The sequence below is a fragment of the Lethenteron reissneri genome, chromosome 8 (assembly GCF_015708825.2).
Source record: "Lethenteron reissneri isolate LAM-NWPU_2019-01 chromosome 8, ASM1570882v1, whole genome shotgun sequence".
Classification (NCBI taxonomy): domain Eukaryota; kingdom Metazoa; phylum Chordata; class Hyperoartia; order Petromyzontiformes; family Petromyzontidae; genus Lethenteron; species Lethenteron reissneri.
In genome coordinates, this window is record NC_083786.1 from 6604446 (window position 1) to 6627290 (window position 22845).

The following is a 22845-nucleotide window of genomic DNA, read 5'->3' on the forward strand; positions in this document are numbered from 1 at the left end:
AACCCTACCCCCCCCCCCCCATAACTCTCACTCCGCCATCCCATTCCTCCCCCCCCGTCCGCGTGGCGCTGATTCCCCAGAGCCTGCGTGTGGGCGCCGGCGTGCAGCGCGTGCTGAGCCTCGTGCTGGCACTGGGGAACCACATGAACGGGGGCAACCGCACGCGCGGACAGGCCGACGGCTTCAGCCTCGACATCCTGCCCAAGCTGCGTGACGTCAAGAGCAGCGTAAGTCGCGCAACGACAATAACAACAACAATGATCACAACGACAACAATGGCAACAACAATGATGACAACAACGACAACGACGGCAATGATGACAACAATAATGACGACGGTGACGACAATAATGACGACAATAACAATGACAACGGCAACAATGATGACGACAACGGCAACAATGATGACAACAACGACAACAATGATAACAACAATGACGATGGGGACAACAATGACGACAACAATGACGACAACAATAACAACAACAATGACATCAACAACGACGACAACAGCGGGAAATGCGTGAGCGGGCAGACGCGTTCTCCGCTCGTTGCAGAGGCTCGCGGTTCAAGCCCAGCAGCCGCCCTGGTTATTCCTGCCGGCGTTTTAACCATAAGGATCTGCGCCATCGTCTGCTTCATGGCGGGCGTGAACGATCCCGTGACATTATCCAAACGAGGGCAGTGACGCCCCCCCCCCCCCAACCCTAAAAATGTGAATAATAACCCGAAAATTATTTAATTGGGTAAAAGCATTCGGTAACATCGCCCGCTGCTCGCGGCCTATCTTCCGTTTGTGAGCCATAGGGCCTTGCTTCATCTTCGAATGCCAAGTGTTCCTTCAGCAAGAGCACCCACGACAACCAAAACGACAACAACAACGACAGCGCCGTGGTGCTTGTGTCCAGGCTAAGTGCCCTTTGAGTCAATCTAGGAGAAGCCCGGGAACGGTTCAGACACCACTCAGCCACCAATGTTAGCCGTGGCCTGGAATTTGAACTCTCAGTGCCAGGCTCGTAGTGCAGTGCTGCTAACCACTGCGCCACGGCTCCCCCGCTTATAGAAAATATAAACTAGTTACGACGCCGCCGCACCCCACTCGCTCGCTCTCGAAGAGAGAGAGAACAACGCTGGGGAGAAACCAGAGAAGAGCGGTGAGGAGCTGGCACTATCAACAGTTTCTTCAAGCTCTGCGGTCCTCCATATATTAAGGAGTTGTCAGCCAATGAATGAGTATGACCTGGAAGAAAGCCCATAAATTCGAAGGAGACGACACCCGATCCCATACAGATGGGACAGATGAGGAGTTAAGTACACCCCTGTACAAAAATAGTGTCTCAGAAATAAAATATTTAATTGCCTCGGCCATTTTGTATTATTTGGTACCCCGGGGTATCGTCATGAGGATCAGATGATGATTAGTCGCACGTTAGTTGTACCGCATTCTCCTGGCGAGCCAGGGTATGGGTACGACGTCCATGGGAAGAGAGTTTGACAGAATCTGTGTGTGATCCAGCAAGTGCTGGGTCGCCGGCCGCCACGTGCGGTGTAGCCGCCATGGCCCGTGTGAGTCGTTTTTGTATGTACGTTGAACTTGTTTTGCACCGTAAGAAGCCAACTGCGCTAATCGGAGGCTTTGGTTGATGGTCCGGTTCTGTCGCAGGACAACCACACGAGCCTCGTCTGCTACCTGACCTCCGTCTACCTGCGCTGCTTCGACAATGTAAGTTGCCTGACCCAACCCCGCCCTCGCCAACACAACTTGCTTCAAGACGACCTGGCTTGACCCCAGAGTGACCTGACCAAACCTAACCTGAACCCAACGCGACGTTTGCCCCATTTGAGCCCGAGCTGGATCCGTAACGAGCAGACGACTCGATTCACGCTGACCTGACCTGACTTGACCTGACAACCCAACACCGTGTGAACTCGCGTGACCCCCACCCGATCCGACCCAACGTGACGCAGCCCAAAGTAGGAACCCGTCCCGACCCGACCCGGTGACCTCTGTTCCCCCGCTGGCAACAGGACGCAGGCACGGAACGGAGCGTCTTCCCGTTGCCCGAGCCGCCCGACCTCCTGCAGACGTCGCACATGGCCTTCGAGGACTTCTCCAAGGAGCTGCGGCGCCTGCGGAGGGACCTCAAGGGTAGTGCCCTCGCGTCTCCGACGGAGCGACGGAAAAACCCGGCGTCGCCCGGCGGCACGCGAACGTGAACCGTAAACGCGGCGGCCGGCGTCCGTCGCGTGTCGCCACTCGCGAAAGCTGCGTGCGGCCGGCCCCTGCCGCGGGCGGTTTACGACGCTCGCCCCGCGCTGGCGGAAGGGTCAGCGCGGGGCGGTAAAGTCTTCTTTGAAGTGGGCTCGTTAACGATGCCGAGAAACCAATTAAGGGAGCCCGGGCCCCTGCGGTAACGATGCTTGTGGCTTAGAAGGCAGAGATAACGAGGCCCACGCTTGACCTCAAGATGCCTCGACCTCTGACCCCGCACAATGTGACCCCGCGCCGCCTGGGTCGTTAGGAGGGGTCGTGAAAATGTATAAACTTGGGGCGGGGGGAAAGGGAGGGGCTACTCAACACAACCCCCCCTCCCATCCGCCGCAACCCCCACATTCATTGGCATTGCCACAACAATCTGGACATATCTGTGCGGTCAGTGATGGATTATGGTTAATTATGTTTTCAAGTGCAGCGGTTCACCCATTACTTTCCCAGTAAACATGGAACGTTGGCGCAGCGTTGGCATGTGTCTCGGACTCTCTAATTGCCCAACGCACCAGGACCTGCGCCGCATCTGCTGCGATGTTTCCGTGCGGTGAATTCGCGATGGCGGTTGTAGCCGGGGTTCTTCGCCAAACGTTTAATCCCAGAGCTCAGAGTTGTGTTTCCCATTTGGCCGCGCTTGGGAAGATCCCCAGTTAAAATATACAGATCCACGGCTCGGTTCCCGACACTGCCGGGCAAATATTCCCGTGGGATTCAAGTCCTGTACGGCCACACACGGGAAACTTCCAGCTGGGCCGCATTGAAACAATGGGGCAAGTTCTTTAAATCCCTCCACCCGCAGCAGCGTAAACACGTGAACCGCCACAGTTAGTCGATTGGCTGGCACACCTCCAAAAACGTATGGCCAGCGTGGAAGAGTAGGCCAAGTAAAGGGGGCTCTCTTCCGGAGGTCCGTCCAGCAGCGGTGTGAGTGAGCACTTGCAGGGCTGTGTCTTTACCATGGTGCGTGCGTGTGCGTGTGGTGTGTGCGTGCGTATGCGTGTGTGTGTGCGTGTGTCTGTGCGTGTGTGTGTGCACGTGTGTGTGTGCGTGTGTGTGTGTGTGCGTGCGTGTGTGCGTGTGCGTGTGTGCGCGCGCGTGTGTGTGTGCGTGCGTGTGTGCGTGTGTGTGTGTGCGTGCGTGCGTGTGTGTCGATCTCGCCAGCGTGTGAGTCCGAGACGGAGAGGGTCTGCACCACCTCTGCACCGGAGAACCTCCAGCCTTTCAAGAGCAAGATGCAAGATTTCCTCACCTCTTGTGAGCGCCTCCCTTTATTTATTAATATATTTATAAGTACCTGGTGCGGCTGGGCGTGCATACACAAATCTGCCCCCCCCCCCCCCGCCCCTTCGTGTGCAGTGCCGGCCTTCATCGGTGCTCGCTAACAAACAGCATCTTCTTGGTTCTTTCGATAAAGTCACGTAAAAGGGAAATAATAAAATAATTAACATAAAACATAATAAAATAATATTATATATAATGTTTTTTTCTTCTACGTGACTTTACCGAAAGAACCAAGAAGATGATGATAATAAAATAATATAATACATTACGTTTTATTTTTTATAATTTTATTATTTCCCTTCTATGTGACTTTACCGAAAGAACCAAGAAGATGAATCCCTGCAGTCACGAAAGCTTTAAATCGAAACAAACAGCACTTGCCCCAACAGCCTGTTAAGACCTATATGGGTTATCTTTGTCTCTTTGTGTGTGTGTACGTGTGTGCGTGTGTCCCGTCGTTATGTTCATCCGTCTGTCTCTTCCCCATTCAGCAAAAATTCGGCAGGAGACGGAAGAGCGCTTCCTGGAGGAGACTCATAAGAAGTTAGTGGCACGCGGCGAATACTCACAAACATTCATCCGGCATGAATCAAGCGGGGTTGTGAGAGAGTAAAGTTGGTCAATGAGAGAGACGTGGAGGAGAGATCGGTTACGGTGTGTGTATCGTGTAAGTGTGTGTGTGTATATATCGTGTACGCGCGTGTGTGTATCAGGTACATACGTGTGTGTGTATCGAGTAAGCGTGTGTGTATAGAGTACGTGCGTGTGTGTATCCAGTACACGTGTGCGTGTATCGAGTACACGTGTGTGTGTATCGAGTATGCGTGTATGTGTGTGTGTATCGAGTACATGTGTGTGTATCGAGTACACGTGCGTGCGTGTGTATCGAGTACACGTGTATGTGTGTGTGTATCGAGTACGTGTGTGTGTGTATCGAGTACACGTGTGTGTGTGTATCGGTTGTTTTTGCAGAGCGCTCTTCGCGCCGCCAGCCTGGAGTTTGTTAGGGGGGGGGGGGGGGGGGAGACTGCAGCAGTGGAATGTAAAACAGAGACTGGGGAGGGCGGCGGGGGGGGGGTCCTGAGGCAGGCCGGGATTAAACCAATCCATGTCGACATGACCATTGTTTATGGGCCCATTTAATGAAACTCGATAGGCTCACGCAGGCAAATACCCACACGCACGCGCGCGCACACGCACACACGCACATGCACGCACATGTATACACGCTCGTGCACCCCGCAAGAGACAAATGTCCCCCGTGTAGCCTTAACAGACTTTTGGGGCAAGTGCTGTTAGCGAGCACCTGTGAAGGCCGGCACTGTGGTACACGAGGGGGTGGGTGGCCAGCACCACGCCCTACCGTCTTTGTCTCCCTTGGTGCTGATGTATTACACACCGCACCAGGCTGAGTCGACCTAGGGGGGGGGGGCCCAGAAATGGTTGGGATATGCGCCACTGATGTTGGCCGTGAGCGGCAATCGAAAACCAGCATCAACACAGAACGCTACTCCAAACAAATGGTGCCGCGGTTCCGCCGTGCGTGGTGAACCAGTGGCGTGGCGACGTCGGCACAGACGCGAAGAACTAGTTAAACCCCTTTGCAATTCCCCCCTCTGCGTGGCCCAATGCATGCCCCCCCCCCCCCCGGCATGTAGCGGACCACGGTGCAGTTGCATCGCCTGCACACTCAATAGCGCCGCGGCCCGGTCGGTTACACGTGTGTGTGCGCGTGTGCGCGCGTGTGCGTGTCGTCGCCCGCAGTTTCCTGGACACGGCGGAGTTTTTCTGCATGAGGCCACGGAACGGCGAGAAGGAGGTGACCCCGACCCAGCTGCTCGGCCTCTGGGCCGAGTTCGCCGCCGACTTCAAGGAGAGCTGGAAGAAGGAGAGCAAGCGGATCGTCGCCGAGCGGTGCGTGTCCGCGCACGCTCCGCCCGCACGCCCGCACGCCGTTGCGCGTCTTTGGACGCCGATTGGGCCGAGCAGAACCCACCGCCTTCAGCGCAGTCCCAGCGCGGCCGCATCTACAGCTGCTGTCCGTTCTCCGCACGGCCCTGCAATCCCCACTCTCCGTCTGCCTCGCCTTGCCCGAGCGTGCATCGTCGCGTGCACTCCCTCGGTGTTTCACTCGTCGGCTGTTGCTTCGCAAGGCATTGCTGGTCGAGCTCTCCTCTCCGTTAATCCTTTTTTTTGAGCCGCTCTCCAGTTCAGGTCACGCGCTCTCAATAGGAGGGTTTTAGAAATGAGGTTTTCGTCGCGTGGCGAACTGTTGTAATAATCGTCTCAACCCGTAATGCGCCGCCACCACCGCATGATACTCGCTCGCTCTCCGAGAGAGACCGAGAGGGCACGACTCAAGAGGTGCGAGGAGGAGGAGCCACAGACCAGCGGGAAGGCAGCCACAATTGCTCGAGTTCTGCAGTCCTCTCTATATTAAGGTTTTATCGACCCAATTCACGAGCGTTTAGGGCTGCTTGTGGTCCTCGCACTTCAACAAGGGGCAGTTGCTCCCACCTCTTCCGAGATGCCCAGACAGTGTGGAAGAGTAGGCCAAGCACCTCTCTCGCGCTGCCTGCAGTGCTGGAGAGGCCCCTTGCGCCAGGAGTGGCGCGGGCGAGTGAGTGGGCGAGCAATCTCTCGGCAAGAGCCATGAGCGGTGCGATTCTTCGTTGATCGCACAATTACGATCCTTTTTCTGAAACACACTCCGCGGCTCGCCGCGCCGGCGCGGAGCAACGGGGAGGTGGGGGGGAGCAGGCACGGGGGTCGGGAGGTGGGGGGGGGGGCTTGGGGGTGTGGGCTGGTGCTCTCGTTTTTGGACGCAAGTCAGACCAGACCCTCGCGGCTGCCGCCGCCAGAACCAGAAACGGGCCCTGGCGACGCCGATGACAGAATTCTTGGCGCAACCCTGACGGTTTTCAGCGTTGGCCTCTCTCCCTCTCTCTCTCGCTGCCCGAGTAACGGCGGGGTCTTGTGCTTCAGCTCAGCTCTGTGTGTGAGCACAATTTCACAGTCTCCAAGCAGTCTGGCTCCACTGTGTAATTTATAAATTGACCTGCAGTCAATTAAAAATTATTTTGCAATTACTGGGCGGGTAGGCGGGTGGGTAGGCGGGTACGCGGGCAGGCGGGCAGGCGGGCGGGTGAGCGAAGAGTTGGACGGAGGAGAGGTCGCAGTTGGGGGGAGGCACCCGAGGTTTAACAAAAACAACAACAGCCGAGCACCTCCGTCCGTACGAGAAGAAAGTCTCCTCGTTCGTTTTGCTGCTAAATATCCTCCACAGTGACGCTTTGTGCTGACGTGCGTGTTGTGAACCCGCACCCAGGACATTAACAGAGATGGGTCCTTTGTCTGTGAACATCTGGCCTTTCACCAGCATTGGTTCAAGCGAGCCCGACTCTGCTGCTGATGTTGAAACCGGTCCAGAGTTTTTGCCACTTTTTTGTACGTGCAAGGGGAAAGGAGTTATTAATGTCGTCGTGAAAATTCTGCACAGCGATGAAATACGCTGCGAGTTAGTTTAGCTAGTTTAGTCTAATCTGCTTACCCGGGCGAGAAGAAATGGCAAAGGAATTGAATATACGGCGAGGATAGGCGAAATAAAAAATGAAAACAAAGTCACAGAGTGACTCCCGCTCGAGCGAGCATCGAGGTATCGGTGCTCATCTCCCGTCCACAGCCCTGCAGGGCCAGTGATGGAAATTCTACATTCACATGGCGGAGACGAGTATGTCTATCGGACAACCGCTGTTGACTTGGCCACAGAGTAGTGCTCATTTTTTCTCGACCCCAGAGGGAGGGAACGATGGGCTGAGTGAGTCTATTCCCTCCGCTCCAGGATTTGACCTCGCGGCCTCCCGACCTCCCGATCGCTGCAGCGCTGGGCTATCACCTGGCGGGTTCGTGAGCCCAGCGCTGTTCCCTCTCTCGCGACATCGCACCGCGGCCCGTGTCCTGTGACTTGCAGGGGGGCGGGGGGGGGTGGCCCGTTTCAGTTGCCTCGGAAACCTTCGCAGTAAAAATTAAGTCACCGGGCGTTACGTACGCAGCCGACGTGGGAGACGGCGTTTTCGGGGGGGAGGTGGAAGGGGGGGGGCATTATTATTGTGGTGGGGGGAGAGAGCTGGGATTTTTTTCTCTCTCTTTAACCACGCGGCAATCGGTGCCATTATAACAACTCCGCGTCATCTACCTGCCGCCCCGCTCGCAGATCCGTGGGCTCTGCTGCGTCTCGCTAGGCACGTTCGACAGGGCAATCAGCGTTAATGATCGTCATTTGTTCGAAGTGGGAGCAGACGCACGCACGCACGAATGTTTGTCGTTGGGATTTTGACCACTTCCTTCGCGTACCCATGGAGAAGAAGAAACCACCACCCCCAGTGCATACAACCTACTTGCTGGACCATCACCTGACCACGTGGCCATGCAGAACGAGTCTGTCTCGTCCACACTTCAACCTCACCTCGCGTGCGGCGCTGCGCTCCCAACGACCGTTCTCTCTCGACCAGCGTCAGGGTCATGGGGTCGTCGCGGACAGTCTCGTTGGTGCTACCAGACACCTTTCACCATCGCGTCTTTCCTTCTACGAGGTCCCACAGTTGTCGCTGAGTTGTTACTGAACTCCCGAAGTCCAGTCTCACCGCCAGCACCACCAACGGCCGGCTTTAGGTCTTCTCTTTCCCTTCGTCACTGACCTTTGGGTGCCACTCCAATGCCTGGCACGGTGACCCGCCCTCCACCACCCTGCACACCATGCATCCCTCCCATCACTAGCCTCCTCTCCCTTGATTACATCCACAACGCTTCCTTTAAGCCAGATCGTGGTGTGACGGGCGCGACGTACGAGGTCAGGGGTGGTGCGTGAGAGATGACCCCCCCCTCTCCATTCACACCCGCCCCACGCCCCCCACTGCAGACTCCGCGAGGCCCAGAAGCAGTACACGGTGCGCACGCCACCCCCGGGACAAGTCACGCTCACCGCCAAGAAGGCAGACGGACTGGTGAGTCTGTGTGTGTGTCTGTGTGTGTGTCTGTGTGTGTGTGCCTGGGTATTTTGTACCATCGGACACTCCACCCCCGCAACTCCCAATCGGTGATGGGGCAGTTGTGGAGAGAGTGGAGAGTTTCCCATACATGGGCAATGTGCTCATGACCGGCTCCAGTTTAACAGCGGAGGTCTCACTCCGAATCAGTCGAGCGGCAATATCTTTTCATCAGTTGCGTAACGCTGTGTGGAAGCTACCTGGTCTGTCGCTACGCACGAAGCTTCAGGTCTTCTCGGCCACGGTCATTCCCTCTTTTCTCTACGCTTGCGAAACGTGGACCCCCCCTAATGGAACATCTTCGCCGGTTAGAAACATTTAGGCTGGTCTGCCTACAATCCATCCTGGGTTTAACCAGGCTGGATTGTGTGAGAAGCTCACAAATCCTTGAAAGATCTGGGCAAAGTCTCATCGGTGAACTCCTCCGGCAGGCAAGGCTGCGTTGGCTGGGCCATGTAGCCTGCATGCCCAGCCACCGCATGCCTAAACAGCTTTTGTTCGGCCGGATAGAGGGGGCTAAACGGGTGCGGCACGGGATAGAGAAGAGATGGAGTGATGTGGTACAGGAGGACGTGGAGGTGAGTGGACTTGCCGATGACTGGTACCAGGGGTGTCAAGATCAGCCTCAGTGGAGGAGGCTCGTGAAGGACGCTACTGGGCAGTTGGAGGCAGTCGCCCTCCAACAACAACGGAGGGCGGAGGAGCGACGCTCACAACAACGAGCGGAGCGCCGGGTGCCTAAAGCACAGCAAGTTGGCACAGTAGGGGGCACAGGTGGTGCATCAGCCAGTCGTCTCAGTCAGTCGACCCATGGCACCTGGGTCTGCCCCGTGACCTCCTGCCAGCGGGCTTTCGACACTTCACGTGGCCTCAATGTGCACATAGCCTGGCACAAGCGTCGTGGTGACATCACCGCCACTTAGTGGCGAATGGCGGTTGTTGTTGTGTCTGTGTGTCTGTTTGTGTGCGTCCTTGTGCCGTGCCGGCCTTCATAGTTGCTTGCTAACAGCATCTGCCCCAAAAGTCTATGCAGGCTATACGGGGGATCTTTGTGTGTCTGTGTGGGGAGCGGTGGTGCAGCGGTTAGCACGTTGCGCTGCGAACCCGGCAGAGACCCGAGTTCGATTCCCACTCGTGGTCAGCAGCAGCAGTGATGATTATTTGAACCCGCCCCGGGCCTCTCCTAGGTCGACTCGGCCTCAAATGAGTACCTGGTGCCGTGTGTAAACATTGCCACGTGGGAGACAAAGACGGCCGGGCGTGGTGCTGGCCACCCACCCCTTTTTAGTGCCGTGCCGACCTTCGTAGATGCTACTTGCTAACAGCACTTGCCCCAACAGCCTGTTAAGGCTACACAGGGAACTTTTTTGTGTCTGTTGACCCATGGCACCTAGCCTGGCAGAAGGTGACTTCAAGTGGCCTCAAAGTGCACCTAGCCTGGCACAAGTGCCGTGGTGACGTCACAGCAACCAATGGCGGCTGGTGTGTGCTTGACAAACATTGCCTTTCTCAGCAATAACACCTCGTCATTGGCTATGTTGATGTGATGTAGACAATGATGTGGATGAGGTGGGTGGATGAAGTGAGTGAGCTGGATGTTGATGATGATAATGAGGTTGGTGACGTGGATGATGAGGATGTAGGTGAGGTGAATGATTAGGTGGGTGAGATGGGTGAGGTGGATGATGAGGTGGGTGAGGGGGATGATGATGATGATGATGAGGTGAGTGGGTAACGATGTTGATTCACCTCTCCCCCCTGTTCGCGTTGTAGAAAGCACGGCTGCGACTCAAGGCGACCTCGTCGATATCGGAGGCATGAACGTGCGGCAGCGGAGAGAGCGTTGGCATCGTCCCTCCTGCTCCTCCGTCAGCTACCTCCACCTCATCGTCCACTCCCCATTACGAATCTTCATCGTCATGGTCAATGATGACTAACGCTTCTCGTGACCTCGTGATGATAACTATAATTAAGTCATCATCATTGATACCATCATCATCACGTCCACTTGGTACCATCGTTATCTTCGTCACTGTCCAAGTATCATCCTCATCAACAACCTCTCCTAATGTCATCTCATCGTCTGAATCGTTAAGTATCACGTCGTCATCGTCATCATCATCATCATCACCTCAGTTATGTTCATTCTGCAAGTGCTGCCTAATCACCGACGGTCACACGCTACCTCCTGCTCCTCATCCGCCACCTCATTCCTCCTCGCCCTCATGCTCACCTCGTCACCATTCACCTCGTCGCACGCACTGACCCCTTCTCGCGACGACAGCTTTACAATCAAAATCGTGCTTCCTAGGGAGAACGCAACAACAACAACAACCACCAACGGGCGGGGTGGGTGGAGAAGTCAGGAACTCGGCTGATGGAGGCGTCACCGATGCGGCTCGCGCGGTAGTTTTTGTTGTTGTTGTTGTTGTCGTTGTTGTTGTGCTAAAGCTACTGCGCCTCATTTAACGTTCACTTTTAAACCGGCTCAGGTGCCAGTGACGGCGTCGCGGCTGTTGTTGCTAGGATTACCCAAATAAGCTTTTTAATCAGTACGGTTTTTTAAAAAAGAGTTCACGTTCGGCAAACGACCGCGCTTCTTCTCGTGCCGCGCGAAATAGGAAGCGACGCGCGGGTGTCTGCGGGACGCTGCCAGCAGAGACGACGGCGACATCCGAGGGATTTGTTGTCGATGTTGGTTGTTATTTTTTTGTTTTGCACAGGGACGGCCAGGCAGAGAGACGGACGGACAGACACAGGACAGACAGACGCACGATCTGACGGCGACGAGACTGACACACTGACACAGACGCGCACTGAGAAACAGATTTATAGACAGACGCACGGACGCACGCACGCATCTCAACAGATCTATAGGCAGACAGAAGCACAAATACGCACACATAGAAGCGGGTATACATGTAAACACGCAGACTCCTACACACGGACACGGACAAACAGACACACGTATACAGATACTGTACGAAGGTAACAGAAAAAGACCCCCGTGTATAGCCGTCACAGACTGTTTAGGGGCATATCGACGTAGACACGCTCAGTTAGGCACATGAACACAGACACGCACGCAACCCAACTAACGCGCACGCACGCACGCGCACGCACACAGACAACATTCTCACGCGATATTCGGGGGTGTATTGTGGGCGCGTCTACACGAGCCGCTGGCCCACGTGTTAATTCGTGTGCTGTGTGTGCAATGCTGCGATCGTGCTCAATAAACCTGCCCGGGGTGGCCGACTTGCCCGGGTTCAAATCCGGGTGTCAGCCGCGTGGTCAAACCGGGTCCTCGACTGTGGCAACGTGATGGTCTTGAGTCCGGATCACTAATGCATTTTAAACTCAACAATTGTATTTTAATAATTGGTTTTTAACCCTTCTATCTGGCAACAAAACTGACACATTTTTTTACAAGGAGTCATGTTTACATAGACCACAATACCTGCAGTCGTAATGCAAACAAAAAACATAACTCTGATAATGTGCACTGTCCTTGAAGTTGATTGGTCCACACCATGTGAGACTAGGCTCTAAGGAAAGCTGTCTCGGGTGTGGACCAATCAACTTCAAGGACAGTACATATATTATCAGAGTTGTGTTTTTTGTTTGCATTACGACTGCAGGTATTGTGGTCAATGCAAACATGACTCCTTGTAAAAAAGGTGGCAGTTTTGTTGCCAGATAGAAGGGTAAAAAAACAATTATCATATTTCTACTGGCAAATGAGGTTCCAATGGTGTAAATTGTATTTTATTTTGCCGGGTAAGGGCCCACCAGCTTGGCCGCAAATGACCGCTCATCGAAATGGCTTATCAGGTGGACATTTCTAGCGGTCAAATACTCTTCAACGCATTCTAGATTTGAAGCTTTCGTGACTGCAAGGATTCATATTCTTAGGTTTTTTCGGTAAAGTCACGTAGGTAAAACATCAAAATTAATAAAAATAAAATAAAGATCACGACGTTTCGGAGGCAACACAAGTCTCCGTCATCAGGTGGGACCGTCACAGCCAGATTAGCTGCATCAAGTGAGGCAATGATTCAAGATGTAACTCGCTTTTAAGGGATTACATCTTGAATCATTGCCTCACTTGATGCAGCTAATCTGGCTGTGACGGTCCCACCTGATGACGGAGACTTGTGTTGCCTCCGAAACGTCGTGATCTTTATTTTATTTTTTATTAATTTTGATCTTCAACGCATGTTTACTGCATGTGGAATGGAAAAATCGAAGGACCTGCAGAGAAATCCACACGACCACGGGGAGAAACATTCAGACTCCAAATACACAGCAGGCGGTCGGGGTTTATCCATGCCGGGGAATCGAACTCGGGTCGCTTGGTTCGTAGCGCAGTGCACTCACCACTGTCCCACCGCTCCACTCCACATTTACCTAACCTCCTTTGAAACTACGACTAGCTTCACGTGCCTGATGATTGTTCAAAACGTTACGTGGTACCAAAGACCAACGTCCCACGTTTAGCCTCCACAAACCTGTCGGGGCAAGTGCTGTTAGCGAGCACCTATGAATGCCGCCAGCACTGCACACGACAAAGATCCCCCATATAGCCTTAACAGACTGTAGGGGCAAGTGCTGTTAGCGAGCACCTATGAAGGCCGCAACGGTACACGAGGGGGTGGGTGGCCAGCACCACGCCCGACCGCCTTTGTCTCCCTAGTGGTGATGTTTACACACCGCACCAGGTACTCGTTTGAGGCTGAGTCTACCTAGTGGAGGCCCAGGACCGGTTCAGATAATCGTCACCGGTGTTGGCCGTGAGCGGGAATCGAACTCGGGTCGCCGGGTTCATAGCGCAGCGCGCTAACCGCTACACTATCGCTCCCCACTGCACACGACGAGCGCACACACACGCACACTTTTTTCGAAATTTATTTCAATCGCCGATCTGGCAGAGGGAAGGAAGAAAGCCCATGGCGAGCTGTAGCGATCTCTTCCGGCTGGTCTCAAGCGCCAGCTCGCATCAAGTTGGGCCGAACGCGTTCGAGTGGGCCACGGGTTGGTGTCACAGACCAAGCACGCTCACTTTCGGGGGTGGGGGGGGGGGAGCAAATTTCATCTGAGGCCGCGTGTGGCCGAGCAATTTGCGAAACCCGTAATGGATCGCCGTGGGGCACGTGACCACACTCACGAGCACAAGGACAAAGATCCACCGGCAGACTGTTTGGGAGCAAGTTGCTGTTGTTAGCGAGCGCCTATTAAGTCCGGCACGGGGGTTTTGTGGCCAAAACCAAGCCCGGTTGACCTTTAGTCTCCCCGTACTGATGTTTACACACCGCGACGGATGCTCGGTGAAGGTTGTGTCGACCTAGGGGAGGTCCAGAACCGGTTCAGATATTTCCCACTGGTATTGCTTACACAGACTGTTGGGGCAAGTGCTGTTAGCGAGCGCCTATTGAGGCCGGCACGGCACACCAGGGGGTGGGTGTCCAGAACCACGCACTGACGCCCGACCGTCTTTGTCTCGCCAGTGGCGATGTTTACGCACCGAAGCAGGTTCTCGTTTAAGGCTGATTCGACCTAGAGTAGGCAATTGCGGAGCCAGGATTTTCAGGTACGGGGGGGCAACCCCTCCAGCAATGAAAAGTGATAGAGGAGTTGTCCCTTGCTTTTTATTCGACGCGTGTGCGGCGATGGCGCAGCCGTCGATCGAGGGTCGAATTCGAACCGCGTCGTGTGATCGGCATCGCTCTCGCTGAAGGTGTTGATGCCTTCAGGGAAGTCGTGTACTGTTTACGCAACTGCGCACAATTCTGAGTCACTTATAACTGCTTTGCCGTTACTTATTGCCAATTATAGACTCAGACTATTGTCCTATCATCTCATAGAGTCCCTGGCATGTAATAGTATGCTACACAGTGGCAGTGGGGGTCGCAAAATGCCGATTTATTACCATTAAACCCCAATGATCCGATCGAAATTAGGGTTTTAGACGGATCATTAGGGGGGCACGTGCCCCCCCCCCCCCCCACCACTGGCTCCGCCAGTGAGAGCGGGCCGAGCATCGGTGCAGATCCCACTAATACCGCTGATGTTGGCTCGTTGTGACCCGGGATCCATGTGGCCTGGATCATAGCGCAAATGTATGACTGGCAGGCAAACACTCCCGAGTTCTAAACCCAGTAAACGTGGAACGTTGGGCCAACGTTGGTCCACCGGTCCCAACCACATTCCAACGTTGGTCCGACGTTGGAAAGTTGACCGGGAAGGAATTTGGATGCACGACTCGTTGCAGATGATTCGCGAGTGTTGCGGACGCATGGCGAGACGCGAACTTAGATTCACAACTCGGAGACGCGGCGAGGAACGCGTGGATTCGAGAACACACGTCACGTCGACCGTTCGTAAAAAGGTCAGAGTGCTTGAGCCAGGGGACGTCGTAACGGGCCGAAGAGACGATTGCCCCATGGACGAGAAGTGGCGGGTGTCGGGGAGCGGCAGCCGATGCAGTGAATGCGCCCGACAGGACGCACCCTCCGATGAGCACGGTTGGCTACGTGCGGTGCGAAAGAAGTTCGACATGCAAGACGACCACTGTGTAGATGGATGCGATGAGAAGTTCGACTCGTGTGCGGGAGTGAGGGACGTGGGATTGTGGCATTGCGGGACCCGGAGGGTTGGTGACGGCGTGGGTAAGGCCTTAATCCAGCAGAGTGAGTGGGATAGACCACTTCTCGTGGTGGTGGTGGTGGTGATGATGATGGTGGTGACGAGGAATGTGATTCCACCAATAAAGTTATTTTGTCGTAGAAACAGAAAACGCACTGCTCATGTAGATCGATCAACTTTATATCCTATAGCACACACACATATATAACGCACTTTGTTATACAATTTATGTTTAAACATAAGAAAAATAAAACTATGCTCAGAGCTCACAGGCGTGTTACGCACGCGCAAGGGGACGACTTAGAAGATTTGGATTGGAGGGGCGGGGGGCAGTTAAACATTGGGCCCCCCATTAAGGGTATTAATTTAGCAAGCACGTCTATAGCTTGGCCCGTGGTGTAGCTGTCGAGTGTGTAGGCGGTGCAACTGCGGTGTAACTGCACCTGGGTTCAATGCCAACCACGCTATGCCATTGAGATCCATAGACTCGCATGGAGACCCACAGACTCACATGGAAACCCATAGGCCAACATGGAGACCCATAAAATCACGTGGAGACCCACAGACTCACATGGAAACCCATAGGCCAACATGGAGACCCATAAAATCACGTGGAGACCCACAGACTCACATGGAAACCCATAGACTGGCATGGAGATGCTAGACTCACATGGAACCCCACAGGTTAGCATGGAGACCCAGACTGACATTGATACCCTCAGATTCACATGGAAACCCACAGGTTAGCATGGAGACCCAGACTGACATTGATACCCTCAGATTCCACATGGAAACCCACAGGTTAGCATGGAGACCCAGGACTGACATTGATACCCTCAGATTCACATGGAAACCCACAGGTTAGCATGGAGCACCCAGACTGACATTGCATTGATACCCTCAGATTCACATGGAAACCCACAGGTTAGCATGGAGACCCAGACTGACATTGATACCCTCAGATTCACATGGAAACCCACAGGTTAGCATGGAGACCCAGACTGACATTGATACCCTCAGATTCACATGGAAACCCACAGGTTAGCATGGAGACCCAGACTGACATTGATACCCTCAGATTCACATGGAAACCCACAGGTTAGCATGGAGACCCAGACTGACATTGATACCCTCAGATTCACATGGAAACCCACAGGTTAGCATGGAGACCCAGACTGACATTGATACCCTCAGATTCACATTGAAACCCATAGGTTAGAATTGAGACCCGTAGGCTAGCATGTGACCCGAGACTCACATGGAGACCCCGTAGTCATTGAGTGCGCAGGCAGTGCAACTGCACCGAGGCCCAGAGGCGGGAGTGGCCCAGAAGCCGGGCCACAGAGGTGGTGGGGGTGGGGAGAAATGGACATGGGAAATCATTCAAATCCTGGGGGGGGGGGGCCAGGGGCCCCCGCCGCGATCTGGCTATTATCTGGCCCACCTGACGCAGCGTGCGTTATAAGCACGTCATTGCAGGGCCGCGCCTTTACCTTTACAGTAGCCAAAAACACGCGCACCACGTGCAGCACCGAGCCCCCTACGCTCTTGCCCCCCCCCCCAAAGTCGGCCATTGCGACCCGCTGTTGGCCATTATGGAACCAAGACTGATCCGAGTTCCATCGCGGGCAGAGCGACCGCCCCGGTCGACCGATGTTTGACCAAGCGACCCGGGTTCGAGTCCGGTGTAGGAGTGAGATGGTGTCGATGTCGTTGGGTGTTTCCGTGACTGAAAGTCAAGGGTGGAAGAGCGTCTCTGATCGTACGAGCAATGCGGGCGGCGGCTCAGCTCGATTGGCCGTCTTGAGTCAGTGGTGGGAATTCCACGTTCCCGTGCCGGGGGTCAGTCTGTGCATAGTATACCACTCATGTTGAATTTCCGCAAAGTGACGCTCCCGTAATTTATCGGCCCCACAGGGACGATGAGTTAATGGTCGTTCATATTGTGGCACCACAGCGGCCAACGCCGTTGATGGCGCCACGCAGCGCCATCGCTTCCTTCCTTCTGCCTGCTCCCCCCGCAGCTGTTCCAACGTGAACACCTGACCTCCACGGTTCGGTCTTGCAGGCTCATCACCACCTCCAGCACCACCAAGCCAAGCTCCACATCTTACTGATTGCCCACCTTCTGATGTCCAACGTCGACCTCCGGATGCCAACTTCACGACGACCACCACCACCACCACCAAGTTCAGCTCCCCATCCTCACCGTCCGATGTCTACCGTGAGGCGCACAGTGGTGGCGTTGAGTTGTTCTCGAGTCGCGCACGCGTGTGCTCGTGAGGGGCATGGGAGGAGGGTTTGCGGGGGGGGGCAGAATTGGGGGGGGGGGGTTGCCACGTGCACGGACACACGGGGGTGGGGGCGGGGTGTCGCGCGCTCAGTCGTGCACGCGCACGGACACACGTGGGGGGGAGCGGTGGATGGGGTGGGGTGTCGCGCGCTCAGTCGTGCACGCGCACGGACACACGTGGGGGGGGGGGGGAGCGGTGGATGGGGTGGGGTGTCGCGCGCTCAGTCGTGCACGCGCACGGACACACGTGGGGGGGGGGGGGTGCGGTGAACGGGGTGGGTGTCGCGCGCTCAGTCGTGCACGCGCACGGACACGCAGCGGCAGTGCTTCACTCTGCTGAGCCGCACGCGGCGCACGGGCGGCTCCAGGCCCGGGCAGCTGAGCTCCACGGTGAGCGACGAGAAGCGCTGCGGGCGGCACGCGGCGCACGCGCGGAACGAGGCTGCGCCGCGCCGGGCCGAGCCCGCTCTGCCTCGCCCTCCTGCACCCCCCGATGATGATGATGAGGAGGAGGAAGATCTCCCCCTTGCTGCTGCTGCTGCTGCTCCTTTTCCTCCTGCTGCTGATGACGACCTTACTCTGGACCCTGCTGATGTTGATGTTCCTGCTGTTGCTGCTGATGATGATGATTTTCTTGCTGTCCTTCCTTGGGCTCCTCCTGCTCCTGCTGCAGCTGCCGCTTCTGCGATTCCTTCGTCATCACCACCACCTCCTCCTCCTCCTGGGCGTAAGGGAGACAACCATTACCATCATGATCATAATGCCTATCTCGGTGTTCTGATTACGAATACGCTGGATTATCGAGGACAGCCTCAATGAGTCTCATTGACTTGTTTCTTTTCAGGAGGGCACTGCCAAGTTTTCACAGCGACGATTACAGCCGCTGCTGTGTAATCTCAATGAAGTTGTTTACAAGGGGGGGGACGGGGTTTCTGTCACATTTTCGCAAATCCAAACGTCGGCACACAATGGCCTACTCCTGCGAATGGCGTCACGGGATCGTGAACGTCCATTGTCAAGACTCCCGCGGTGTTAACCAGGGCGACCGCTCGGATTTCGAACCGCGAACCTCCGCGCCTGGGTCACGTGGCCGCGCGGTGCGATCCCGAGCGTGCATCAGGGGGCACGGTGCCTCTTCGTGCACGCTTTTAGTTTCGGTTCCGTTTTAGTCGCGATCGATGAAGACGCAAGCCGCGCTGTTGTTGACCATACTTCACCTTGTTGGTCAGTGCGGGTTGCTGAAAGGGGGGGGGGGGGTAGGTGGAGGGTCTCCCAGAACGGGCTCGGATATTACTCGCAGCTGGTGTTAGCCACGGCCGGGAATCGAACTCGGGTCAGCGGATATAGAGCACAGAGCGCTAACCGCTGCGCCACCACTCTACTACAAAACATCCAATTACCCTGGTCCCGGTAAACATCGCACGGCGAATCAACGCTGGGCAGACGCAGAGAGGATATCAGATTCGGTAGACGCAACCGGTAGGCATGTATGGGGGGTGGGGCGGGGTCATGATAAGTACTGTACGATTTATTTTTGGGTAATATTTTCCGGAGCTCAGCCCCGGACAAACAGCTCCGGCTGTAATCAACCCTTGGCTGCAACCACTCCCGAATGCTACGATACGAAATCAACCCACGTACCGTGCAAGTCTTTACTGTCGCTCGGAGCTCCCAGCACCTCGTCATCATCACCACCTTCATCACCACCACCACGATCATCACCTTCACCCTCACCGCCCTCACCGCCCTCATCGTCGTCGTCAGCCGTGGCCCTGCGCGGGATATAGAACGAGTTGCACTGCCCGTAGCAGAAGCGGTTGATGACCGTGCGAGGCACGCAGCCGCGCTCGCGGACCGTCTGCCGCAGCGGCTGCGACTTGCACCAATCTCGGCGCAGGTAGCGCCGCTCCGTCACGAACAGCGCCTCGTGGCTGGAGGCCAGCACCTGGCGCTCAGCGTCTCGGTCGTGGACCGAAGGTCCTCCTGGAAGCCCGTGTGCCAGCATCTGTTGTTGTTGTTGTTGGTGGTGGTGGTGGTGTCGTGCCACGTGGCCGTGGGATGATGAGATGTTGGAGCGGCCCTTCCCCGGTGGAGGAATTGCTCCCTGCGGGAAGAAGGTCCGGCCGCTGCTGGTGATGTCTTCATCAATGCCTCTGCTCCTCGAGTCCCTGTGTCTGATCCGTGAGTCTTTATCCCTGATCTCTGATCTGATATCCGGGTCTCTGTGTCTGATCCGCGATTCTTGATCTCTGATCTCTAATCTGATATCCGAGTCCGCGTCTCTGATATCCGAGTCTCTGTGTCTGATCTCCGAGTGTCTGTCCGCGGCTTCTGAGTCTGCGTCTCTGATGTCTGGTCTGATCTCCTCGTCTTTATAACTCATCTCCGAGCCGCCCATCAGCGACCTGACGTCCGAGTCTTTGTCTCTGCTCCCCGAGTCTCTGTTTCGAGGACGAGACGGGTCAGACGAGGTTTCGGCGAGGAGCAGGGAGATGGACGAGATGAGGAGGAGGAAGAGAGGGGAGCGAGGCCACGTCATTTCGCACGGAACTCGTGCAGCTCCTCTTGACAGTGAAGATGTGGAAGACGACGATGGCGGCGGCTCCTCTTAACGATGGAGTCGATCATAGCGCCTCTTCATGGTGAGTCTGCGAGATCTGCCGGCGTGAAAAAACACACACGCGTGGATATACCACCATCATCACCATCGGACATACTAAATCCACTGCTGCATACATCTCTCACGGTCCGGCGATATAAATAATCCCATGTCCATGCAGCGATAAATATCCCCCGCATAGCCTTGCACACGGCACCACCGGCTACCCATTTAAGGCTGAGTCGACCTAGGAGAGTCCCATGTTGCGTTCTAACGACGCTGGCTGCTCGTGTCAAGCCGTGGCCGAGGAATCGAACCCAGAGTAGCCGAGTGAAGTGCGAAGCGCGCAAACCACTTCCCAAACCGCTCTCCACGTGCACGTTCGGACAGATGCTTGTTTACGCACCCACACACCCACACACACACCCACCCATACACAGAGAGAGCTGGGTAGAAAATCAGCGTGTGGCGTTTGAATTCGCGCGCATCGCAGATGAATGGAGCGCGGTTGGGTAAGAAGCGACGTGGTGCAAGTTCGGAGACACCGTTCTGTGGAGCGCGGCAGGGAAAGCGTCGTCATCACGAGGGGAGGAGGCCGCCGCGCTGGGATGGGGCACGTGCACAAGCAGGCTCGAAAAAGATCGGCCGAGCGATGTGGAGGTTGTGGACTGAGAACGCGAACAGGAGGAAAGCACTCGTGGGATGAACCACCCCAGAGATGAGGCTGTGGTGGAATGGAGGAGCGCAGGCACTTGGGTGAGGGATAGGGGGTGGGGGGGGGGGAGCCACCCAGGAGTTCTGTGACCAAGGCGAAGCCCTCAGCCAGGTGGTTGGTGGTGGTGATGAGACCGGTAGAGCGGTCGTTTGCAGGCTCGGCTGGCCACTCGCGCCGCGACCCCAGCAACTTCCCAGCAGAAGGGACCCGTGACACCGACCGAGACGCGCTCGTGAGCGTCGCGGTTGGGAGCCGCACGTTCTGACCACGCGACAGAGGCTGGCTCACCCGTCATTCATCCAGCAGTGGATTTGGTCACCGCCTACGACGAACGTGTCACGTGTCTCCCTGCACTCACCTCTCCGTGCCTGCCCCCCACCCCACACCGGGCCGCCGTCGGTGAAAAGTCAACACGGGAGCTTCCAGTCGCTGCCCTTGAAGGACTCACGGTTGTAGTCGGGCACGAGCAGGGTGGAAGGGCAGGGCAAGGGGAGACGAAGGGCAAGGCCGAGTAAAGGGTAGGGGGCAGGGGAGCGGCGTCAAACAGTGGCTCAATCACAGCCACGGTCCGGGGATCCTGTGAGTGACAGGCGGCAAGAGGCCGGAGCCGGCACAGAGAGGACACGGCAAGCGCACACGGGGAGAGATGAGAGGGCACAGCGCAGAGGGAGAAGAGAGTCGTCGCAGGAGAGAGCACACGGGGAGCAGAGGCCACAGTAGATAGGACAGCCAGAGAGTGGAGCCCACAGGGCGCGCACACACAGAGAGAGAAGGGAGGGCGCGCGGAAAGAAGGGAGAGCGCACAGAGAGAAGCAAGCAGAGAGGAGAGAGCACGCAGAGAGAATAGTGAGCACGCGGAGAGAATGCAGAGCACGCGGAGAGAGAAGGGAGAGCACGCGGAGAGAGGGGGGGGGGAGCACGCGGAGAAAGGGGGAGAGCACGCGGAGAGGAAAGAGCACGCGGAGAGAAGACAGAGCACGCGCAGAGAGGGGGCGAGCACGGGGAGGGGAAAGAGCACGCGGAGAGAACCCGAGCGAGCACCCCGTGCACGGTTTTATACGCAGCGAGTGGGCGCGCCACCATCCGCCACCCGCCCCCCAAATATCCCCTCGTCCCTCCTCCTCCCCATCATCAGCAGCAGCAGCAGCATTAGTATCAGCAATCCATCATCAATACCAATCCATCATCTCACGACATCGTTGGCTTGCACGGCCCCACCGAGGGGTTAGGAGTTATGGACAATAATTTTGGCATCCAACTACCACGTGGCCGGCGACACGTGGCGAGTGAGGGACGACGGCTCCAGTGGTCGAGATGCACAGGGGAGTTGGCAGCCAACGAAGACGGCGTGCGCCGTGGGGAGGACGCGCTACGCGGAGACGGAGCAATCGGCTCGCGTGGAGGCGGAGCGACGGATGGATCGTGCGGACCGTGAGAGGTGGCGGCGGTCTTGGTTCCAACAGTGGATTGACCGCGGCTGACGATGCCGAGTGACCCGTAGCTCGCTTTGTAAGCAGCTTCTCGTTATTGTATGCCGTGCGAACGTGGTCTGGCTTGATGACCACGAGATCATTAACGACCCCCGCAACCGACAAAAAAGCTCCGCTCTCGGACGCCGCATTAACGCACGAACGGGAACGTTTGGAAACAATATTTTTAATTGGAAGCAAATACAAATTTTAAAAAAATACGTGAAAAGTCCCCTTGATTCTGAGCCAGACACCACCGCACAGCGCCACCGAACTTGGCACCGTAACCTACAACCGTGTTCGTCACTGGAGCTCCAGTCCGCGTCCAGTATTAGCTCCATTGTAATTTCCGCAGGGCTAAAGAGGTAAAGGTGCAGCCCTGCAATTTCCTGCTCGCGACACTGCTGGCAGGAGCCTCCACTATGCGTGCACGTAGAACTTCTTTCGCTCCGTACGTAACCAACCATGTTAATCGGAGGTGCGGGGGAAGGGCGGCGAACTAAAAACAAAAAGCAGTTCTAAAGAAATG

General features: G+C 55.9%; 2 protein-coding genes across 4 annotated transcripts in view; one reads left to right on the top strand and one right to left on the bottom strand.

Annotated features, from left to right (window-relative positions):
• LOC133361753 (formin-like) overlaps positions 1-11911 on the top strand; it is a 58957-nt gene extending 47046 nt beyond the window's left edge. The window contains exons 13-20 of the mRNA XM_061580752.1: positions 81-227; positions 1664-1723; positions 2029-2149; positions 3431-3523; positions 4042-4093; positions 5315-5464; positions 8469-8553; positions 10369-11911. Of these exons, the coding sequence (XP_061436736.1) occupies positions 81-227; positions 1664-1723; positions 2029-2149; positions 3431-3523; positions 4042-4093; positions 5315-5464; positions 8469-8553; positions 10369-10416 (756 nt within the window). The 3' untranslated portion in view covers positions 10417-11911. The remainder of the gene's footprint in view (positions 1-80; positions 228-1663; positions 1724-2028; positions 2150-3430; positions 3524-4041; positions 4094-5314; positions 5465-8468; positions 8554-10368) is intronic.
• Positions 11912-16135: 4224 nt separating this feature from the next.
• Positions 16136-21765, bottom strand: LOC133362669 (golgin subfamily A member 6-like protein 2). 3 transcript variants are annotated; one of them, XM_061581609.1, is made up of 3 exons: positions 21206-21765; positions 19175-20190; positions 16136-18251 (listed from the first exon to the last, which is right to left on the bottom strand). In XM_061581609.1, the coding sequence occupies exons 2-3, from the start codon at positions 20070-20072 to the stop codon at positions 17824-17826; spliced, it is 1326 nt and encodes a 441-aa protein (XP_061437593.1). In that variant the 5' UTR covers positions 20073-20190; positions 21206-21765; the 3' UTR covers positions 16136-17823. The 3 variants fall into 3 exon arrangements, with proteins under 3 accessions (XP_061437593.1, XP_061437579.1, XP_061437586.1); XM_061581595.1 differs by having other exon boundaries at positions 16136-18254; XM_061581602.1 differs by lacking the exon at positions 21206-21765 and adding an exon at positions 21136-21169 and having other exon boundaries at positions 16136-18254.
• Positions 21766-22845: the final 1080 nt, after the last annotated feature.